At 37.9% G+C, this 20,439-nt stretch overlaps 1 protein-coding gene across 1 annotated transcript in view; it reads left to right on the top strand.

Annotated features, from left to right (window-relative positions):
• The window catches only part of eys (eyes shut homolog), a 142,327-nt gene that overhangs the window by 107,139 nt on the left and 14,749 nt on the right, over positions 1-20,439 (top strand). Inside the window, exons 41-42 of the mRNA XM_041049698.1 lie at positions 10,214-10,322; positions 14,197-14,420. Of these exons, the coding sequence (XP_040905632.1) occupies positions 10,214-10,322; positions 14,197-14,420 (333 nt within the window). The remainder of the gene's footprint in view (positions 1-10,213; positions 10,323-14,196; positions 14,421-20,439) is intronic.

Genomic DNA, 20,439 nt, shown 5'->3' with positions numbered 1-20,439 from the left:
ATCCATGTCCCCAGGTGATATTTTAACATATTGAGCATATTTCAACCATTTCAGCACAGTTGTCATTGTAAAATTACAAAATTTCATATTTTTTTCACTTTGTTTTTAAACAAGACAAAATAAAAATGGAGATAAGATAAAAACTTAATCATTAATAAAATAATAAATGTGTGTTTACTTATTTAAATGCTTCAAACCATGCAGTGAGCAGTGCACCTTCTTTGGTTATGTTCAATGGAATTTTTATGCAAGGTCCCATGTCACGGCCTCTTTGATAAAACCCTATGCAAGCTTGCTGTCCATTAGCTGTCCACATCGATGCTGATCAGAGAACTGATTCTACGGTGATAAAGAACTTCAATGAAAGCTCACTCCATCAGACAAATCTCAATTTTAATGCCCTGTATGGATCTCTGTGTGCAGCTCAGCCACTGTGCAGTGCCTGACATGTGTCAAAATGTCAAAGTCACATAAACAAAGCAAACTGTCCAGTCAACTGGCAGTCTTGGTTTTGGCATGGTGAGTACCAGCAGCCAGCTGTCTCCTTCACAGACACTGCAATCACGTATTCAGTTTGTCTGAAACTTCCCTCAATAAATCATTGCGTGAAACAATGAGATACAAATTATTAATTGTATCTCATTCCATTCAAAATATTATTCCAAGTTATCTGTTACCGTCTCTGGCATCTTGTAGATCACAAACAGATAGTTCACAGAGATTTAACACTGTTAACCTTTGATACTCACTCTTCTGAGAAAATTGGCCATTTTGGCAAATGACTGTTGAGCATTTTCCTGTAAGTGGCTAAAATCCTTTAATCTTGACTTACACCTCCAGAATGACCTGGTACTTTTCTTATCCTCATTTAGAAATTGTTATAGTCTTGTGTAGGTTGCACTGCACATAGTGCGGTACTTCTTTTCTTCAAAATAAAAGTTCTTGCATGCATGATGAGGTCTTGTAGAGCAAACCTAGCTCAGTGATCCATCAGTGTCACCATGACACTGCATACCTGTCCATATGATTAAAGTTGAATGTCTAAAGTCTAAAATGCAGACCTGCATGTTTCACTGCAACATTTAGAAAACTTTAAATTACATTTAACAACACAGTTATATCTATGGAAGCCCATTTCCACCACTGTGATGAAAAGGAAAAAACATCCTGTAAGTCATTATAATGAGAAACTTTCTCAAAATAATGGCTCAGTGTCTCGAAATAATGACTTAGTATGCAGCACCCCCAGTACCCTTATTTACATATTATTTTCAGCATTTAACAAACAATGTTTTCAGGTTTAGGAGAGGATTGTTCGTGTTGACAAGTTCACAAAACTGTTATGAGCCATAAGAAAAGCATGTGATTTTTTTTTAAATTGAGAGTATTACAGTATATATTCTTTAGTAGTGCCGCAGCAGTATAAGTAAGTCAATTGAGATAGTATGGAAGGTGTTTATAATTTTAAGCCTGTAATCTTGAGTGGCGAATTAAGTTTATTTTTTATAGGATGCTGTACAAGCTTGCAAACTAAATTAAAAATGAATGCTAAGAAACACAATGAACCATTTGTTTTCCCTTAACAGACCTTCAGATTGAATGTATAACATGATACAAAAATCCAATATAACATAATACAACATATAAAATGAAAAGACGCAGTAAGTAAAAGCATTTATGTTGAGCCCCAGGAACACAGTGTACAGTACATGAACTGCACAGCAGTAAAAATAAAATAATGGAGTCAGATGGTGGTCGCTTAGTTAGATAACAATGTAATAATCAAAAGCAATTGCCTCTGCCAGCTTCCCATGCTTGGCTCTAGATTTAGCAATTTCATTTTTTAAGGCATCTCCCTGGATCAAATCGTTCCTTAAAAGCCACAAGCAACAACCGCAGCTCCTCTTTTGGATTATCAGTGAAAAACAGTTGACTCCTAAGTATTTGGCAAAAGATTTGGTGCCAAATGTTGAACCTGATCCACATGCATTTGCATTTGCACTACTTGCTCGTCTCATCCAAATAGGTTTGATCGCAATGCTTCCCAGTACACAGCTGATCTTCTGTCTCCGAAGTGCACACACAGGCTTAGAACTCCGGCACTGTGGGGCTGAGTGAGCCAGTGGGAGAAATGAGACAGGCCCTGCTGCTGAGCTCTGCCTCTATTTATTCTTGATCGCTTCAGCAATTTTATTCATATGCAGATGAGCGCATGACATCATCTAGTCATGTTTGAGCAGCGAATACCTACTTCCTTTGGATGATATTTGGCAGGACTGAATGCAGCTGCTGCAACTTGCTGTTGTCAGCATCTATGCGGTGCAGGGCCGTGCTTGTATTTAACAGTAAATAATCCAGGCTCCAATGACCAAACAGGCAAAATCCAAATTGCCCTGATGTCATTGTAGCACAGACTCTTCTCCCTCTTTTTTTCTGTTTTTTTCCCCCTCTTCCAGTACTCACACACTCTCTTATTTTCAACCCACCAATCTTATTGTTATTGTCAAGAACAGTCAAGCACTGCTCTGCTGACACACAGAACATCAGAAAAAGAAAACATTTGCCTTTTGCTCTCATATAAATACAATTACTCTGCTTTGACTAGCTCATGTAATACTTGTAGCCGGCTGCCATTTTTCACTGATGCAGCATTGCTGACACAAAGAGATGGTATGACACCTCTGTTCAACTTTCAGTCCACATACCATGAGAAAATATGGCACTTCACTTTCTTAATGCTTATCTGTGCTGGGCTTTTAAGCACTGTGGTTTTTGGTAATGGCATAATTGCTGCAACGAGCAGTTATGAGGATGAGTACTGAACAACACATTAAACAATGTGGAGGGTTTATTTCAGTGACATTAAAAGCCCTTCAGTGGGTGGTCACAGCTGTTGCTGCTTCTCAAATGTTTCAGCTCTACATTGTTTTCCCTACAGTACGAACAAAATTTTGGTAAAGCATTTCAATAAATTAGAGATTGTATATAGACCAAACTTCAACATTTAAACCAAGTGAAGGAGTTTTTAGTTTTCTTGACCCATTCATATTTGCAGTTTTCTTCAAGCCACCGAGGACCGTTGTCTTACACCTCTCCTTCTCGCTAATCATCCCCAGCAAAGGGATGAAAAACACTGTAAACATTCAATCAAGAATTTAGCAGCCTGTTCTGTAAACATAATTGAATGAATCACATTCTCCTTTTTGTAGAGCGGCTTTTGTAGAGCACGGTGGCACTAAAACAATCAGAACAATCCAAACAGGGCTGCCATATACATGAAACATACTGCGTAGACCTTTCTTTAAAATGAGCACAGAGGAATTTGCATTTAATTTACTTTCACTTTTATAATCTGTCTAAAACCCCAGTCTGTGTAGAAGTAGCAGTCCTGATTTGAGGAAAGTGGGATTTTAAAGCTCACATATATTCAGGCACACTATCAATAGTTATGCAGATTCTTTTGAATGTAATGGTGTTAGAGTGCATTGTGTTTTCCAGTGAAAGAATGCATAATAGACAAGGAGATTTGACAGTAGATGTGAAGCACATATATCATTATCATAACACAGCAACTTTAAAGTATGTTTTCTGCTTATGGAAATATTTAATTGAATTTTTTTTTTTTTTTTTTTTTTTTTACAATTAAATCTACAAAGCTTTTGTAGCACTCACAACATTCAGGAGACTGTAAAGTTGGAAAGACAAAAGGCCAGTACTGAAATGCCTCGTACCACTGTATAATTTCTCAAAGGGGCGTGTGCAGCGGGGAGGCTGTGTCATCTTTCATTTGGGTAGAACGTGTTTGTTGTTGGCTTGGTTTTTGATGTTGGGAAGTTTTCATCTGGGGATGTTCGCTGCGATTAAAGTTTGAGAGTGGCAGACTCCAAATGCTCCCCAGGTCATTTGTGAGGCTGTGTACATTATTGGCTGAACCCCGTTGTGCTTAGCATTCACCGTTGAAGTCATTTTCATTCACGCGCAGTCAAAGATCAACAAGGATGACACGTAGCATTCTGCAGCGTCACATTTCTTCCCTTGTCACAAGTGAACTCAGAGTCCCTGGCAGATACGATTATTCAAATTTATGCCACTTTTATGGAGGCTTTTTTTTTTTTTTTTTTTTCCTCCAGTCAAAGGAAAGAGAGTAGTGTCTCAAGTCTCAAATATGGTTCTGACTTACTGGGAATATTCTTTTTTTATGACAGGATTTTGTGTCTGGCAACTCACGGGTTTTGATGTTCATGTTGATGTTTTTATAGACTGTCATATTATTATCTGTTTAAAATGCACTAAATATTCAATTTCACTAGGAGCCCTGCATGAATATTTGGCCATCATATCTGCAATTTTCTCGTAGTTTTCTTTGTTGGTGGCTGTGAAAATGTAATGCTCAAAGAAAAGGAAAATACCCAAAATAGCTTGCCTGTATGCTTTTTTGGTAATGGGATAGAGTATTGTTGCATGTCTTTCCAACTTGATTTGCCTCTTGCTTGACTTGTGTCTGATACACTGATTCAAAATGGTCTCAGTCTACTTAAAATCATTTTCACCACCACTGTTTCTCCGATAACAGCATGTAAAAGTACTTTAAACACTGGATTTATATTACATTCATTTCTCAGGCTTTTTTGTCTAGAGCAACTTCATTTTTTTTTTCCTGTGCACATTCATCAGGAGCAATTTGAGCTTCATTGTCTTGCTCGAGGACACGTTGACATGTAGACAGGGTGAACGAGGGAACAATTAACCAAACCTATGACTAATGGATGATTTATGAAGTAGAGGCCCAGATGTTCTGACTTTCATTCCATATAAAGCAACTTCCAAAACCCTGCAATGCAACTCAGTAACGACTTTCGTTAAACCCTTCCTGCCTGATTAATGCCCGTGTCTTTAAACTTTACCCTCAAGTATGTAACACTGGCTTTGTTGAGATAGTCTGAGATAACCCTGCTGCCACTGCCACTGTTATTTTCTCAGACAGATCCTCATGTGTAAAAGTGACAATAAAAATCCTTGTATATCTTTGTAAGTTTAAGGTTTTCACATAGGTTACAAATCTTTGATTCACCCAGCCTCCCCTACTTCAAGTCACCCAAGCAACATAAGCACAGCACAGTATATGTAAGGTATATATCTCCCTATAAGTAGGGAGTTAGCTGCAGGTTCTAGCATATGGAATCCAGTTATTTCATGATTCTTATAAAACTTTTATTTAATAGTCTATTCACTGACCACTGAATATAGTTTTGAAGTAAAAAAAAATATGTGGGTGTGAAATGTTGCCTAGCAACAGGTGCTGTAAGAGGAAGAAAACAGATGAATGCTGTGGTAACAATTTCAAAATAATATCAAATTTCAGAATATCTGAGGAGTTCTTTGAATCAACGTCACAAAAACAAAAGAACCTCAGTGTTCTGAGTTCAACCTCTGTCCAGGTCAGAAACAGCTGTTAACCTCTGTCAGTTTGCTCACCAACATGCTTGCTAATAAAGAACTAAGACAGTTATTTACTATCCATCTATCTGTTCTGCATTTTGGTACATGTATAGTATGAGTATATTTGTAGGGTTATAGGTAACTTAAAAGTAAGATAATCACAGCTGTAATTAGTGTTTATCTGAAAAGGGTAAAGTAATCCCTGTGCAATTTGGAAAAGTAATTAGTAAAGAGTCATTGATTACTTTTTTCCAAACTAGTGTAGTTTGTAGTGGACAGAACCCATCCTTAGCACTTTCCCTCTGGGTTTTAATTGCTGAAAGATTAATGGGGAAACAACTTTTATTTTGGGGAAGTGCCATGCCACATGTGTAGCAGATTGAAAAGTAAGGTCTTCATATTGAGCATTTAGTTTTTAACCCGCACATCCTCTTGACACAATGCCAAATCTGAGGCCGTGTGTATTTATCAATCCCACTGTATTCAACGTTGTATTGACAAGTACTGCCATAAAAGATTCATTGAAGAAGCAGCCAGCAGCCCTGCCTGCTCTCTTTGAATTTCTTTTGTGGACCCCGACAATGCCAAGAGGCTTGCTGTGTGCTGTCTAATTGTATTGGTGGAGATATAATGATAGAACACAGGCTCACCAAATTAATTGAGGCTTGCCAGTCACAGCACAAATTATGCAGCAAATGCTGCAGTGCTCCATGTGAGAAAGTCACTGCACCAGAGCCAGAGCCAGAGCAGGCATTACTGTCAGTGTAGGTGTAGATTATGGTGTGATACAGGGCTTGTTGCACTTAAGGAAAAACCAACAAACCGATCTGTCCTGACATCTTGTGCAGTAGGTGCTGCAGTGTGATGTTACATTTGAGAACAGTATATGATTGTTAAGCATATGGGGGATTTATTTTCTCTCTCTTTAGTCATGACTGATGTTTAACTCTATACATATATACATATACGTATATACATATATATATACATACATACATACATACATACATATATATATATATATATATATATATATATATATATATATATATATATATATATATATATATATATATATATATATATATATATATATCAAAGAAACAGGTGCTACTCATCTTCCTTTACATGTGTGACCTATTTACATTCTATCTGCTCACAGGAATGAAGCTCTACTGAGCATATTCTCTAGTTGTAGAACTAATAGATTCTTGACTCTAAATCACTAAATGACTTGCAAATTATAAACTCACCACTACCGCGTTCCACATTATCATTTGCTTTTTGTGCGAATCTGAAATATGATTAGAATAATAAGCCATAAAAAAGGGACATCTTGCCTATCAGCCACTGAAAACTGTTGCAAGGGCACCAGCACAGTGCGTGATGTTTTACTGCCATCTGTTGCCAATACTTTCAGATGTTTTATGCAATAGTAATATTTTAATGATGATCCTCCCTCATTATTAATTTTCTGCAGGGGACTGTGAGGGAGGCACGTTCAAATAAGATTGTAAAGACAAACACCTACCATCAGGTTTAACAAATACCTTTGTGTAAAGGTGCCATGCTGAAAATATTTGCAAGGTCCCTTATCATTGCAGGTAATATTTCAGTTGTGATCCTCAGGAAAGTTGCAGTAATGCAGTTGCACTGAATTAGTCACACACCAGACACAGTCTAAATGAGGATGTTAGAGATGACAAATCACTTATGATTAGAGCATTAGCCAGATGAAGAAATGCATAAATGATGATTGAGCTAGTAAAAATGATCACAGCCATATTGTGGTTTTGTGTGTTTGGAGAAAATGAAATATTCATACATTTTTGTTTGTTTACCTCAAGTTGGGAATTTGCTATTGTTGGTCCTATGAGACCGAGCAGTGAACGGTGCACAGGGAGCCCAATAAGAAATTGCATAGCGCTTCATCTCTGCATTAGACAAACCACAGCCTCTTTTTCTTCTGATTCACTCATATGTTTGTTTGTTTAATAGAATCCATTGTGGTTTTGTGTTTATATGTCTGTGTGTGTGGTGGTGATGATGATGATGTGGAGTTGTGGGGCATATTCCTACCTATCTACAGTAGTCATCTTTATAAATAGTCATCTTTGCCTCAGAGCAAGACCAATGTAAATTAGCCTGGTGGAGCATTCAATGTGCTTATGAGGGTTCATCAAGTAACATCGTCCTGTTTGCTTAGTCAGTCCCTCCAGGATTTCACAGGCTTTTTTGGGGATTGTTGTTGCCGAAAATGCCTGATTTCACGGTAGCTTTTCCAAACAAAAAAATTGCAGTGGCATGTTTTTAGTCTGGTTTTTTTTGTGTGTGTGTGTGCAATGAAATTGTAGGAGCAACTGAAAGTTGCAAATACAGTTGTAATTTTTCGTTTTGTGTAATTCTACCCCTTACCCTCTCCATCTCTGATTTCATTATACATCCAACTTGCTATTTTGAATAAATCTTTCACACCATGTTTAAGCATTTTATTTGAGACACACAGTTTGTCATGCAAACAGCCGAGCATGTCTCAGTTCCTTTGTGATTTATACTACTCTAACATTACCACTAAGCATGCACATTTAATCTAACTTGCCTTGATTCTTTCAGCAGTTGCATTAGATCTGGATGCAACAGCCTCTGCCATGGTGATTTCTCTTGTCTGTTGTCCACGTTTTAGCTACTGTCCCGGTAATTGTGCTGTAGAAAAAAATGAAAGTCAATGACTTGTTTTCCACCATGAAGTTGCATGTGGTGTAAAAACAATTTACCCCAGCTATCATGCAGAACATGAGGGAATTGCCTTGCATGGATTTTAGCAATAATTTTTCTTGGGCAAATGTGAGATGTTTGTGTCGCACACATGTCTGCATCATCACAAGCAGAAACAAAGAAGAGTTTGGTGATGTACATGTGTACGTCTCAGCATTTTGTGCAGAGGACTGCAATGATTGGTGAAACTCACAGGAAGCTACGATGATGTGCAAAAAAATTGAGCTGATTGGATAGAAGTGCAAGCTGATGCAGAATTCATGGGGATTGGTTGAATCTGTGTTAATTGTTGCATTTATGACATAATGAGATCCTAGAGCAACTGCTTAGCGAGCATTCTCTCTGTGTCTCATAGGGCCAGTCAGGACTGGATTAGCAGGCCAAATAAAAAGCTACTAATTGAGTTGTGTTACAATATTGTGATGTTTCATACCTCACCTGCAGGCATAAAGACATAGATTGTAATACTGGATCGTTTCAGTCTTTTCAATAGGATCCAGTTATATTCTTTTGACTTGAAAATAAACAGCATGGCAATGTAATTTTCTGAAATCAATCACTGATCACGTACAGTTATGCTAAAGTCAGGAGAATGACCTCAGAAACACACCGGGCACCCCATGGATGGTGATGGATGTCTTCTCTGGACATTAGGTTGCATTTCACGTGTGCATTCTTAAATGTGCTTTAATTTATCAGTGTGTGTGTGTGTGTGTGTGTGTGTGTGCGTGTGCGTGTGCGTGTGCGTGTGCGTGTGTGCAAAACAGCTCTTGTGATTTCCATACCTGTAATTAGTCTTACCTGAAGTTGCATGTGTGTGATTGCCTTAGGGAGACGTTCTGGGAGGCTGTTTCAAATTAGCAGGAGGGCAGTTGCCCTGATTGTTTCCATCTGGCCATTGAAACAGACATTTGAGGGGTTTTTCCTCGCCAACAGTGGTGCGATCACAAAGAACGGACGAATGAATTTTGCAGAGTCTGATTTGCAGATAAGCAGCATATCACTTTGGTTGTATGTTTACAAGAAAGCAGTGAATAAACCTATAGAACAAGTGCATCGTGTAGATTACTGCCTAACAGAATTGTGTTTTTGTGTGTGGTGCAGAGTGTACAACCTTTTGCATAATGCGCAGCCCTGTAAAGGGGCTGCTATTGTATGCTGCTAGCATAAAGCCAATGATGAATCGGAGAGAAGGAATCACTTGACTTTGCCAAAGCTAGAATATGACACAAGTAGACCAGCTACTTAACATTGTGGCTGCAACATTAATGACTCCTACCATTGTATATTTCCCCAGAGAGACACAGAGGGTCAAATGATAAAATTGTCTCCCTTCTCATTAGGTTTACAATGTATATCTAGTTTGTGCCCTCATTTTTATCATTAATTAATCCTGAATGACATAATTAGCACTTATACCCATCATCATGTTTTTTGTGTCTGTTTCCTTATCATCATTATTATTATTAGCATTATATGAAATAGAAACACACATAATATACTTGAGCTTGCTAATGTAAATTAAACTGGTTCTGACTGGTTATCTCAGCCTCTTTTTTGTAGTGAATTTACAAGCATTAGGATGTGAATTACATATCTGCAGAGGAACACAACAACTTACAGAATATCACCGCAGCACTGAGCAGAAACCTATTTCTGGGCTTATTATTTAAATCCAGCTGTGGAAACCATTCTCTATTTCTGTTGTCTCTCTGGGGCTTGAGCTGTGGCTTTGGATACAAACGCACCATTGCTTCCAGCCGAATGTACCAGTGCATAAAGTTTCTCATAAAACAGTTTGTAATGTATACGTTGTCATACATAGTCAGTTTATAATACAGTCTCAGTGGTCACATTAGCAGCTCCATTACTGTGACTGCTCTGTCTGTCTCTCCATCAGAATATTTTTCATGCTTTGCTGGATTTATTGTGTTTATCAGATATTGTGGAGAGCACCCTTTCTAACTAACCCTGGTCTCTCTCTGTTCTCCCTCAACAGATACAATCTGCCTGTTGGCAAACAAGGAGGGTCATGTATGATTGAAATAGCAGCAGATAATGGCACAGCTCAGCGTCTCGAGGAGTACGTGTCACATCCCGTGTCAGAGGTAACCTGACCTGCCTGCAGTCAAATCAACCCTTTGTACAACCATTATCTCAAATTAGCATTTCTAATCCAGAATTATGTCTTTGGTATCTCCTTACTTTTACAGTTCAATTTACCTTAGGCACATTAAAATGTTAATTAAAACAGTAATATAAATTGGCATGCATGGCTCCCAGCATCCATGAGTAAACAAAGGAAATGCATCAGATATCATTTATTCACATTCAAACAACCTTTACAACCAGTTATACGCTGTTCTTTTCATGAATGTAATGTGTTTTAAAAAATCCAAGGCGCTTTGTTGTTGGGGTTTGATTCCAGTGAGACCTGAATCGTGAAAATAACATGAAAATACTCCTGGAATTCCAGTTTGAGTAATAGCTCTACAAGTTCGAAGACTTATACAGTTCCAATTCACTCCACAGCGGTTAATTTTTCTGCTCTGGAAAGTTATAACACAATTTGTCTTCTGTCATGACAATCATGAGGTGAACAGTAGAAATACAGCATTCATCTTTCAAAGTAAACTACCAGGAATGTGCACCTGCACGTATTAGACTGCCCACCACAGCACCTTGTTACTTTCTGGCAAAAGCTGAGGAGGGTTGAGCCTTTTTGTCAGACGAACCCTGCGCTATTTTGCCAGTACCCTTTGTGGTGGCCCTCTCCACTTTGTCAACAGAGTGGCCTCACAGTCAAATGAATGACAGGCCTGTATTTTTTCCATCTGAATACAGCCTAAGGCGCAATAATATAACGGCATTTAGAATCCAGCAAACTCACAACAGCTAGTGTGTACAGTTTGGTACCAACAAAAAGCTCCAAGCGGTTGTCTGCGAATACACAGCTGAGTTATGGATTGTATTAGTTTGCCATTCAGAGTGGTTATTATTGCCTGTAATCAAATATAGAACTCATGACAGCAACATCATGAGTAGATAAACTGTATGTTATCAAAGCTGGTCTAGCACATTGTTTTTATTAACAGCAGTTGCTTTATGAATGAAGAACAGGAGCTCCCGCTAAAAACATGTGCACCTGTTACATTATTTGCCAAGATGACACTTTGCAAGCATGCAAGTAGCACTAAGCTGGTTCTCACTTGTTAATCACAGGCTGGTATTTTCACTCTGGCTCATTAATTTGATTAACAACACCTATATTTGTTATTAAATTAATAACTTTGTTTTCACTTTCAAAGACACAGAGAGGGGCTCAACCTTCCCACAGGCTCAACATGCCTCCCCCACTCCCCCACCCTCAGTGTGATTTATGGTCTTCTAATTTGAGATGCCAAGATGTTTCTTTCTTTTTTTTTTCTTTTTTCTTAATAACACATTCATGACACAAGCATCTCTACTACGTTTATATCCCACTCAACCTGTACCAACTTTTTTAGGACAATGTAGGATAATGTATTTTAATACATAATGTATTACCAAGATTACCGAAATATTGTGAATGAATGCGTTTTGATTTCCTCAGTGCCAGACAGTTTTAACTAAATGAGAGCTGGCATGCAACTGTTGGGCTTTGAGCTCATTTCATTCAAATGATATGCAGTTGGAAAAGCAGAAAACTCACATGTTGGAAAGGAGCAATAAAAGAAGCTACTAACTTAGCTACTACCTACTAGACTTCTTGTCTAGTGCTATTGAGGGTCTAACGATAGAGGGTGTTGCATGAAGTACAGATTGTGAAGCCCTGTCACTCTGGGCAATTTAGGAGAGTTTTAAACACAAATTATTTTAAAATTGTGTCTTAAATCTAATCTAATTGAATCTAAGAATGCATAAGAAGAACATGTAGACATATAACAATGGAATGGAGGCCGCATTGACTGGTGCTGCCTTCAAACAGAACTGAAAAATCAGCATATGATACTTGTGAACTCAACGCTGTGACTCCATTTACAAAGTCATGAATATTACATCAGTGGGTCTTTCAAATGGACTCTTCTCATAAACATGGTAAACACACTTGAAGGCATCATAAAGTCATTCCATATCAATCCTTGGTCATCATGCAGCTCCAGTGGCTCATAGCCGGTTGTATCACATAAAACATGGTTTAGCTCATTGTAAAAGTATCCAGCCACGGCAGCTATTTTATTTTATTTGAATCCTCAGCTTTGTTAAAGATACTTTTAAGGCTCTTAACTTTGCTGTGACATTACATATGCGTTTCTGTGAACCCTGTCATCCGTGTCTTTTTATAGGCTTTCAGATACACAGCAGTTGTGTCATTTAAAGCTTGCATTAAGCCAACATGTCAAAAGATTATGTGGCGTAACGCCTCAGTGTCCCTCCAGTGCACACCTCCACTGCAGCTGTGCAACACCTTTCCTCCTGCATCAGCATGGAGTCATGGCAAATGGTACATTGGAGGGACGTCAAAGTCATGGAAATTCTGATATGACTGCTTCGATTGCATAACGACTGATCTGACATTGAAAATGTCAAGATTCTGTGTAATTTGATTTGTTCACAGTGTCTTTAAAGAGTCATAGAGAGATTTTCATCCTATATTATATCCCATACAAAGGTGGATATCATCAGCATAGCTTTGAAACTATACAAAATTTAAAGCACGTAGAGAAAGTCAGGCAAAAACTGAGCTTTGATCCACATAAGTAAGATTTAAAGTTTCTGACATACAGCCTCCCATAACAACAGGGTCTGTCAGATTCAACCATTTAATACATGACATGAGAGGCCTGCATTGTGAAAGGTATTAAGTGTAATAACTGTCTGTATGACAACCAGCACTCATATCTGTCACGACTGGATGTGATAAATTGAAAGTATCCATGTCAAGAAGCTTAAACAGAGACAGTGAGTGAAGGCAGTATCCACTTTACTAACTGTCAAAATAAAAAAGAAAGGTTTTTTTTTTTTTTGTTAATAAAACTCATACAATGCTATAAGGATGGATGCATTCACATTATAATGGTTATGTCCCAGCTAACAGTTGAGGTAGCTTTAAATCTTAACCTGGAATGAAGTGAGCCAAGGGAACAGGAAAGGTCAGTGTTTCTGCAGAACAAAAGTCCTTGTGATCTTTGTTATATCATTTAATATAATGATAAACTGCAGCATCTAAAGGAAAGACTATAAACTATAGAATGGTTTATGAATTAAACAGAAAATCCCTTTCACTCAAGGGAGGTTTATTTTGAAATTCACTGTCACCATGTTACATAATTTTTAAAGAATGTGTAATGGAGCTGTGCTAAGTGTTGATTTGTCTTTCGTAAATTAATCATCATGCGTGGCTTGAGTATGAAAGTATTATGTAAACCTTCTAAACAGAAAGTAGTATTCAATATTCATTTGAACAACCTGCAGTTACTGTTGTGAATGAGACGGTCTTGTGCTCCATTTTTTTAATGCAGCTCTACTTTGGTAGCAGACACAATTATGCCTTACTTGTTAAATTGACCGTTATGGTAGGATAAGCTGCAAGTTCACAGAATTTATCTACATTAATTCTACCCAATTACCTTGCACATCAAAGACAGCTTGCAGCATTTTTTTTTAGATATTTTTCCTCTTTCACATCGTATCAGGATGTGTATTATCATATGAATTCAGAGGGTCCGAAAATAGAAAAGATTTTAACTCCAGTTTTTTTGTCTAAGTTTTGCTAAAACTGCATTAAGCTGAAGAGTAACAGTAGCAGATAGCGGTAATCTTTCTTGTTCATCTTAATATACATTAAGGTCCTGTTAATGTAATAATACTGTTAATATATTCACACACACTGATGTTGAAAACCTGTTCTTAGCTGCAAAGTTCATACTTGAAAGGGGACATATATTGTGTGATTTACTAAACGATAACACTGATCACCGGCTTTCTACCGTTTTTTTGCAGGGAACCTTTGGACCCATATTTCTTGGGGATGTTTCGTCCCACTGGGAGATGCATGACGGGAGTGCAAAGGGAGCAAGGAGATTCATTGGGTGTATCAGGGAACTTCAGGTCAACTCAAAGGAGATTTACCTGGTGGGTGAAGCAGTGAGAGGGAGAAACATCAAGAACTGTGACCCGCCTGTCTGCCAACACCTTCCCTGTCGTAACGGAGGAACTTGTGTCAGGTACTAGGTCACCTTTTACTCTAATTAAACATTACTTAACTTGCTTTGAACTTGACAGCTGCTAAGAATATAAAATAGTGTCTCAAATATATCTTTCGTTCTGTGATAGTAATACATAGCACACAAAATAAAATAAAAAAAGATCCTGGAAATGAGGTGAACAGCAGCTGGGTAGAACTAGTGCTATGGATGTGCATGTGGCAAACAAAAGAAAGGAGGGTTTACCTTATATACTCATGCTGTAAACAACAAAGGTTATGAAGAAAAGTGTCTTATAAATGACAGAGTCATTACACCTCCATGTTAGAACTGCTGTTTCCTCATGCCCACATGACTCAGTATGATGCAGGACTGTCACAGTCGGACAGTATCTATTGTAAATATATATATTCCGGTTTAAATTGTTTTCCCAATCTCTAAAAACATGAATTGAGCTGTAGCTGTTCATTGGGAGCTATGAACACACACACACACTAACCCAGTCAGCCAGTGAGTGAAATGACACTTATGGCAACAGCTCCTCCTCCGTGCACAAACCATTTCTTGCTGCAGAGCTGCACAGTTCTTATTTACATTGGACTAATTTGAGTGTAGACCTACTGTACACTAACTGTGCACTGTGGAATTCTGTACTGGGATTCACTATGAGCAGAATATCAACATAAATTTATTATTAATCACATAAAGGGTGAAAAAAAAATAATTTCTACAGTCTTAAAATTCTGTTTTTATTTTTTCCTTTAGGCATGATAATATGCATTATGCATAATTCAAGTGTTTGAGGTGAAGTTTGGAACATACAAGTCAGTTGCATGCCAAATCTTTTTATTCCTTTGCGCCAGCAACAGCTGTGGCTGGAGGCATTGTGTTTTTGGGTTGTCTGTCAGTCCACCCATCCCATTCTCGTGATATCTCAGGAGCGCCTTGAGGAAATTTCTTCAGACTTGGCACAAATGTCCACTTGTACTCAGGGATGAACTGATTAGAATTTGGTGGGCAAAGGTCAAGTCACTGTGATCTCACAAAACACGTTTTTAGCCATAACCCAAGAACTCATGACTAAAACAATAAAATATATAAAAAATTATATAATAAAAATGATATTTATGGTAAAAAAAAAAAAACACTTAATACCTTTTATTAAATTTCTTCCAAGACTTTACTATATTGTATAAGTCAGGACAGACATGGATGTAAACTGCATCTTGACTGGTTAAGGAGGCAAACAACAGCAAGGCAGTAATTCTAGTTTGACAATAAACAGGGTGCAGCTTTGCAAGTTGATTAATTTTTCAGTGTTGCTGAAACTTCAAGAGTTTGTAACACTGCACCAATTAAATGTACAACACAAAAGAATGTGCAATAACAATAGTTCAGGAGAAAAGGAAACTGTCGGCTTCGGTGTGATGCCGCCTGTTCTCCCTCAGTCCTGCAATACTTCTGTGAGGAGTCAACAGGAGTCCACGCTCCACGTCTTGCTGGTGATGTCTGGTATTGGCTTTGACATTATATGACATTTAGTGCAAATGAAATACCATCTTGCCAAAATGTCTTATAGCAGTTATTTATTTGGCAGAAGAAGAACTTTTTTTATGACCCACAGCTTTGCCCTGTTGGTTCACTCTCACCATATCAGTGTCACTTGCAGCTGGAGCAGGTAACTGTTTGAAAAAGCTCTGAACACCCTCACCCTAGCCTTACCTGCCTAGCACCACACAGACAAAGTTAGCTAGTCGCTGGTGAACATTGTGGAGCATTTAACAACCAAAGAGACAGATGTTTACCTCAGGAGGTGGTGGAGACAATAACAGAGTTTAAAGGAGAGCAAATATTGGGCTTACATTTATCAGGTCATCAGAAACATGACTCCAAATAAATGTTAATGTTGCTCCATGTCAAGTGAAAATTTGATAATATGTCAGTGTTGTGCTCAGCTTATTTCAGCGGTCCAAAAACATCTGTTACTTTATGATGTTTCCAAATTAGAAACAGATTTGCAGAGGACTGCGTAACCTCTAATAAAAATTTGTAGTCTTTCATTAACTTGAATTTACACAGAAATATTTAACAATGAATGATCAGTTACTTAAACTGCTACTAAAAAAAAGAGTAAGGCAGATTGTTGACAAATTCCTTGAGTATCTGAATGCTAAAGGACTAAGGTAGTCATGTCCTGTTCCTTCCTTGGTTCTTTCTATAAATCCACAATATTTTGATTGCCCAGTAATGGTAATCCCTTGGCCAAAGTCAGCGCTTTGTGCTGGGCCAAATGTGTGAAGATCTGTTCTTCCTTCATCTTTATCTAGAACAGCTCATCAGCCTGCCATCACACCCCACTTAGCAGCAATTTTGGCTTTCTTTTAAGTATGCATTAACTGCATATGATACTCTTTCACCTTAGGTAATCCAGAAAATAGCTGCCCTAGATGTCTTCTTCATTGTGTTACGACACTATCAATTAACAGTTGCATTTATTAAACAGGAAATGAAAAAGGGCACCATGAATATTGGAATATGAATGGCTTTAAGAATACCAATTAAGAGCCGGTGGCATTGTGGTCACGTTGGCTTGTCATGTGTGAAAGAGTGGGCCTTGCAATTATCTGTGTCATGAATGCGCGTTAATGCAGTATCCTCTTGAACCGCACAGAATGCAGGGGTCATCACGAGTTCACAGAGCTCTGTTCATTCTGTTACTCACCCTGGATTGCGCTGCCACAATATAATAGGATGAATAAGGATTTTGATTGTGGGTTCAGTTGGGGTGATTTCGGTGCTGTCCCCTTTTTCAGGCGGTTTTCTGTTCACTTAGGCATGTAGAAATATCAATATTAAACCTGAGAGGATAATGGGTTGCAGGTTGAGGGGTGATACATACATATTAGGTATTTAAGTGACATCAACGTGAAAAGCCAGGCAATCAGCACCAGAGGACCATGGCCTTTTTATTCTTCAGTGCCAGCTCTGTGATGCCTGATATCTGTGTCATTTATAAACCTTTAGCCGCAGGCTGCACAGACCATGTCATTAGACTGACTGTAAATACAGCAGATAGAAATGTTGAAGCGGAAATTGTTTCCAAGAGGCACACGGATATTCATGCTGTAAACACTCTGCAGTTGCTCTGTAACAAACAAGAACACAAGGAAAAAGAAACTTTCATCAGAGGAAAGATGTGAACACCTGTATTTATACAATCAGTCAGTCAGTTATGAAATGCAACATGTTATCATCTTCTGATTAGACAATTAGATAAATATATTCAACTGCACTATCCCTACCATGTAATCCACATACAGATGCACAGATGTGGCCAGCTGTTGAGGGGGGTAGGGGGTGCGATTTGAAGACACTTGCACCTGGATCCCCTGTTCCCTAACCATGAATGTCCTGCTGTGGTGCTGATGCTGATGGCGTCCATTTGTGCCTTTGTTTGGGTGTGCTGTGAACCTTTTGTGGGTGCAGGTGGCAGCTTCCTGTCCATGGTTAGGGCATGAAGGGCTGTGACTTGCAACCATGTATACCGCACTCAGAAAAATTCAGATTTTTTTGTGTATTTGTATAAGCATCAAACTTTACATCTACTAAACTGTATTTTAAGGATGTTTATAAGTAATAAGACAAGAATTGTAATATGCCTGATGTGTATTATATTCACAGTTTTAATGAGAGAACAATAGCAACAGCAACATTTTCTTTAACATTTGTCTGTTGCCCGAGGCATTTTGTGTAATATTGAAATGTTAATTATTACCAGTCTGACATATAACCCCCAGTAAAACCACACTATGTTAATTTTACTCTTTGTTTTTAATACAGATGTTAATTAGTGAGTTTTATAGGTACTGGTAGATGGAGACTCTATACCTAATTGTTTTTATAGCTTTTTTTTTGGCTGAAAATAGTTGCTCAGGTGCTGTAGAAAAAAGAGAAAAAAAGTTGTTAAAGGGGTCTGCTGATTATAGCTGCTTTACTGTGCATCAGAGTGTGACCTATTGTGTTACTTCTCACTGAAGTAAAAGAAAACAGATTGACACACAGATCACATAAATAGATCCGCAGTTGTTACAGAGTAGAGGGCCGTCTTAAGCTCATAGACACACACAGGCAGAGCTGAAACTGCACACGAAACTCCACTTTTCTATAAGTTCTCCCTACGCTCCATTTCACCGCCTGAGAGTGTTCTTCACAAAGAAAGTGAAACCAATTTCATCTTAATCAGAGTTCCAGCTCTACTTGTTTCAAAGTACCTATAAAATAACTCAAGGTCCAAGATACAATTATTATAATTCACCATGAGAAACAAACATAGCTATCATCCTCTGTGTGATTGCAGTCCCTGAAGAATATTTCCTGAGAAAACTTGCTCATTACAGAGTTTATTGCATTTGTGTCTTTGAATTTTGGAGGACAAGTGCATTCAAAACAACTGTGCAAGGGTTTGTTTGTTTTGTTTTTTTTCTTGTCCAAATCAGTTATTTTTATACATATAGAGATTTTCTTGTTTAAAAATGAGTCACTGTGTAACCTTGACATACTTAGCAGTAACTAGATAGTAATTACACAATTATTAAAATGGCTTGGGGACAAGTTTCAGATAACTTAACATGAAAAGCAAACAGGAACAAGAAATGACCCTGCATTGAATTTGTCTATTACAAATGACCAGATTTCTGATTTAGACCTCTGACTCCAAATAAAGGATAGTAAAATTTCCACTTTCCAGCAACAATAGTGGAGGTATGTGGCTGTATAAGGCTTTGGATAAAGAGGCGAGACTTTGTAGGATCAGCTTGATTTTGATTCACAATATGAAAACTAGCCTTATCTTTTAACTATTAAGCAGATGAGCCCTACTTTGTTTTATCTGGATTTAAAGGTTTTCAAACAAGACCATATGTTACAGTTGTTGGAGCAGAGCTCTGTATCCTAATAGTATTTGCTGTTCTGGTTACCAACTTCATTAGATTTGACTGAATAAGGCCTCTAGAATAGCACACTTGATTTCTTATTAGATGCAAATGGGACCTTTGGATGGACTTTTGATTTTGAGCTTTATTTAACACTGTACTTTTGTGATTACAAGTCTGAGTCTATAATACTGTCCCGAAATTCATTAGCAGACACAAAATAATTATTTTGTGTTCTCAGTATAACCCAAACTGTCACCTTGTAATTATTCTGAAAATTTGCAAGACTCTATAATGGTAATTATACATAATCAGACATACAGTACAGCTATCTGTAGAACTCAAATATTCCTTTCCTGCAATGTAAGTGCCCAAATTAGACATAAGGCACAAAATAATTATTCTGTGATCATGGGAAAACAAAACATAAAAGTAATTACACCAGACACAACCTTCTGTAGTGGTTTGTGTCAAAGATTGGAGGAAATTGAATAAATGTGCAGTGTGTGTGTGTGTGTGCGCGCGTGCATGCGTGTGTGTGTGTGTAGGCACATATCATCAGCAGGTGGCTTCTGTGGAAATGATTGTGATCTCCAGTTAAAGGAATCTGTTCTCCACAGTGAGGTGTCTAGCAGCCTAGACAAAAACATCACGTTATTTTATTCATTACTGTTTTCATCCAGCACAAACCAGTCTCAGTGTGCTCATGATTTTTCACTTAATAGCTGCGTTTCCCTGTCAGACTGGGGTTTTTTTTGTCTCTCACCCCTTCATCATGTCAGTGATGGTTTGAACCGGTGTGTGTGTGTGTGTGTGTGTGAGATTGTGCTTTGTTCTTTTCAGCACTGTTTCAGTTTTAGTTCCAACAAAAATACAGCTCAACATTTTGCCATATTTTTTTTGCAAGCAGGTAGAACTTCTCATAATTTGGCACGATGACGGCTTTCCCTTTACAGCCTATGTTTTGGTGAGGGGAACCAACCAGTGATACTGGTTTAAAAAGAAAAAGTTAAGAAAATCTTACCCATCAAAGAAGCTGACTCATGTCTGAAGCAAATCAGTTTTATAAGCTCATATCAATTGATCAGTCTTATCAGTCTGTTAAATCA

This window comes from Toxotes jaculatrix, chromosome 11 (genome assembly GCF_017976425.1).
Source record: "Toxotes jaculatrix isolate fToxJac2 chromosome 11, fToxJac2.pri, whole genome shotgun sequence".
Taxonomy (NCBI): Eukaryota; Metazoa; Chordata; class Actinopteri; family Toxotidae; genus Toxotes; species Toxotes jaculatrix.
The sequence above is the reverse complement of the archived record's forward strand: the minus strand, read 5'-3'. Positions and strand labels throughout refer to the sequence as shown.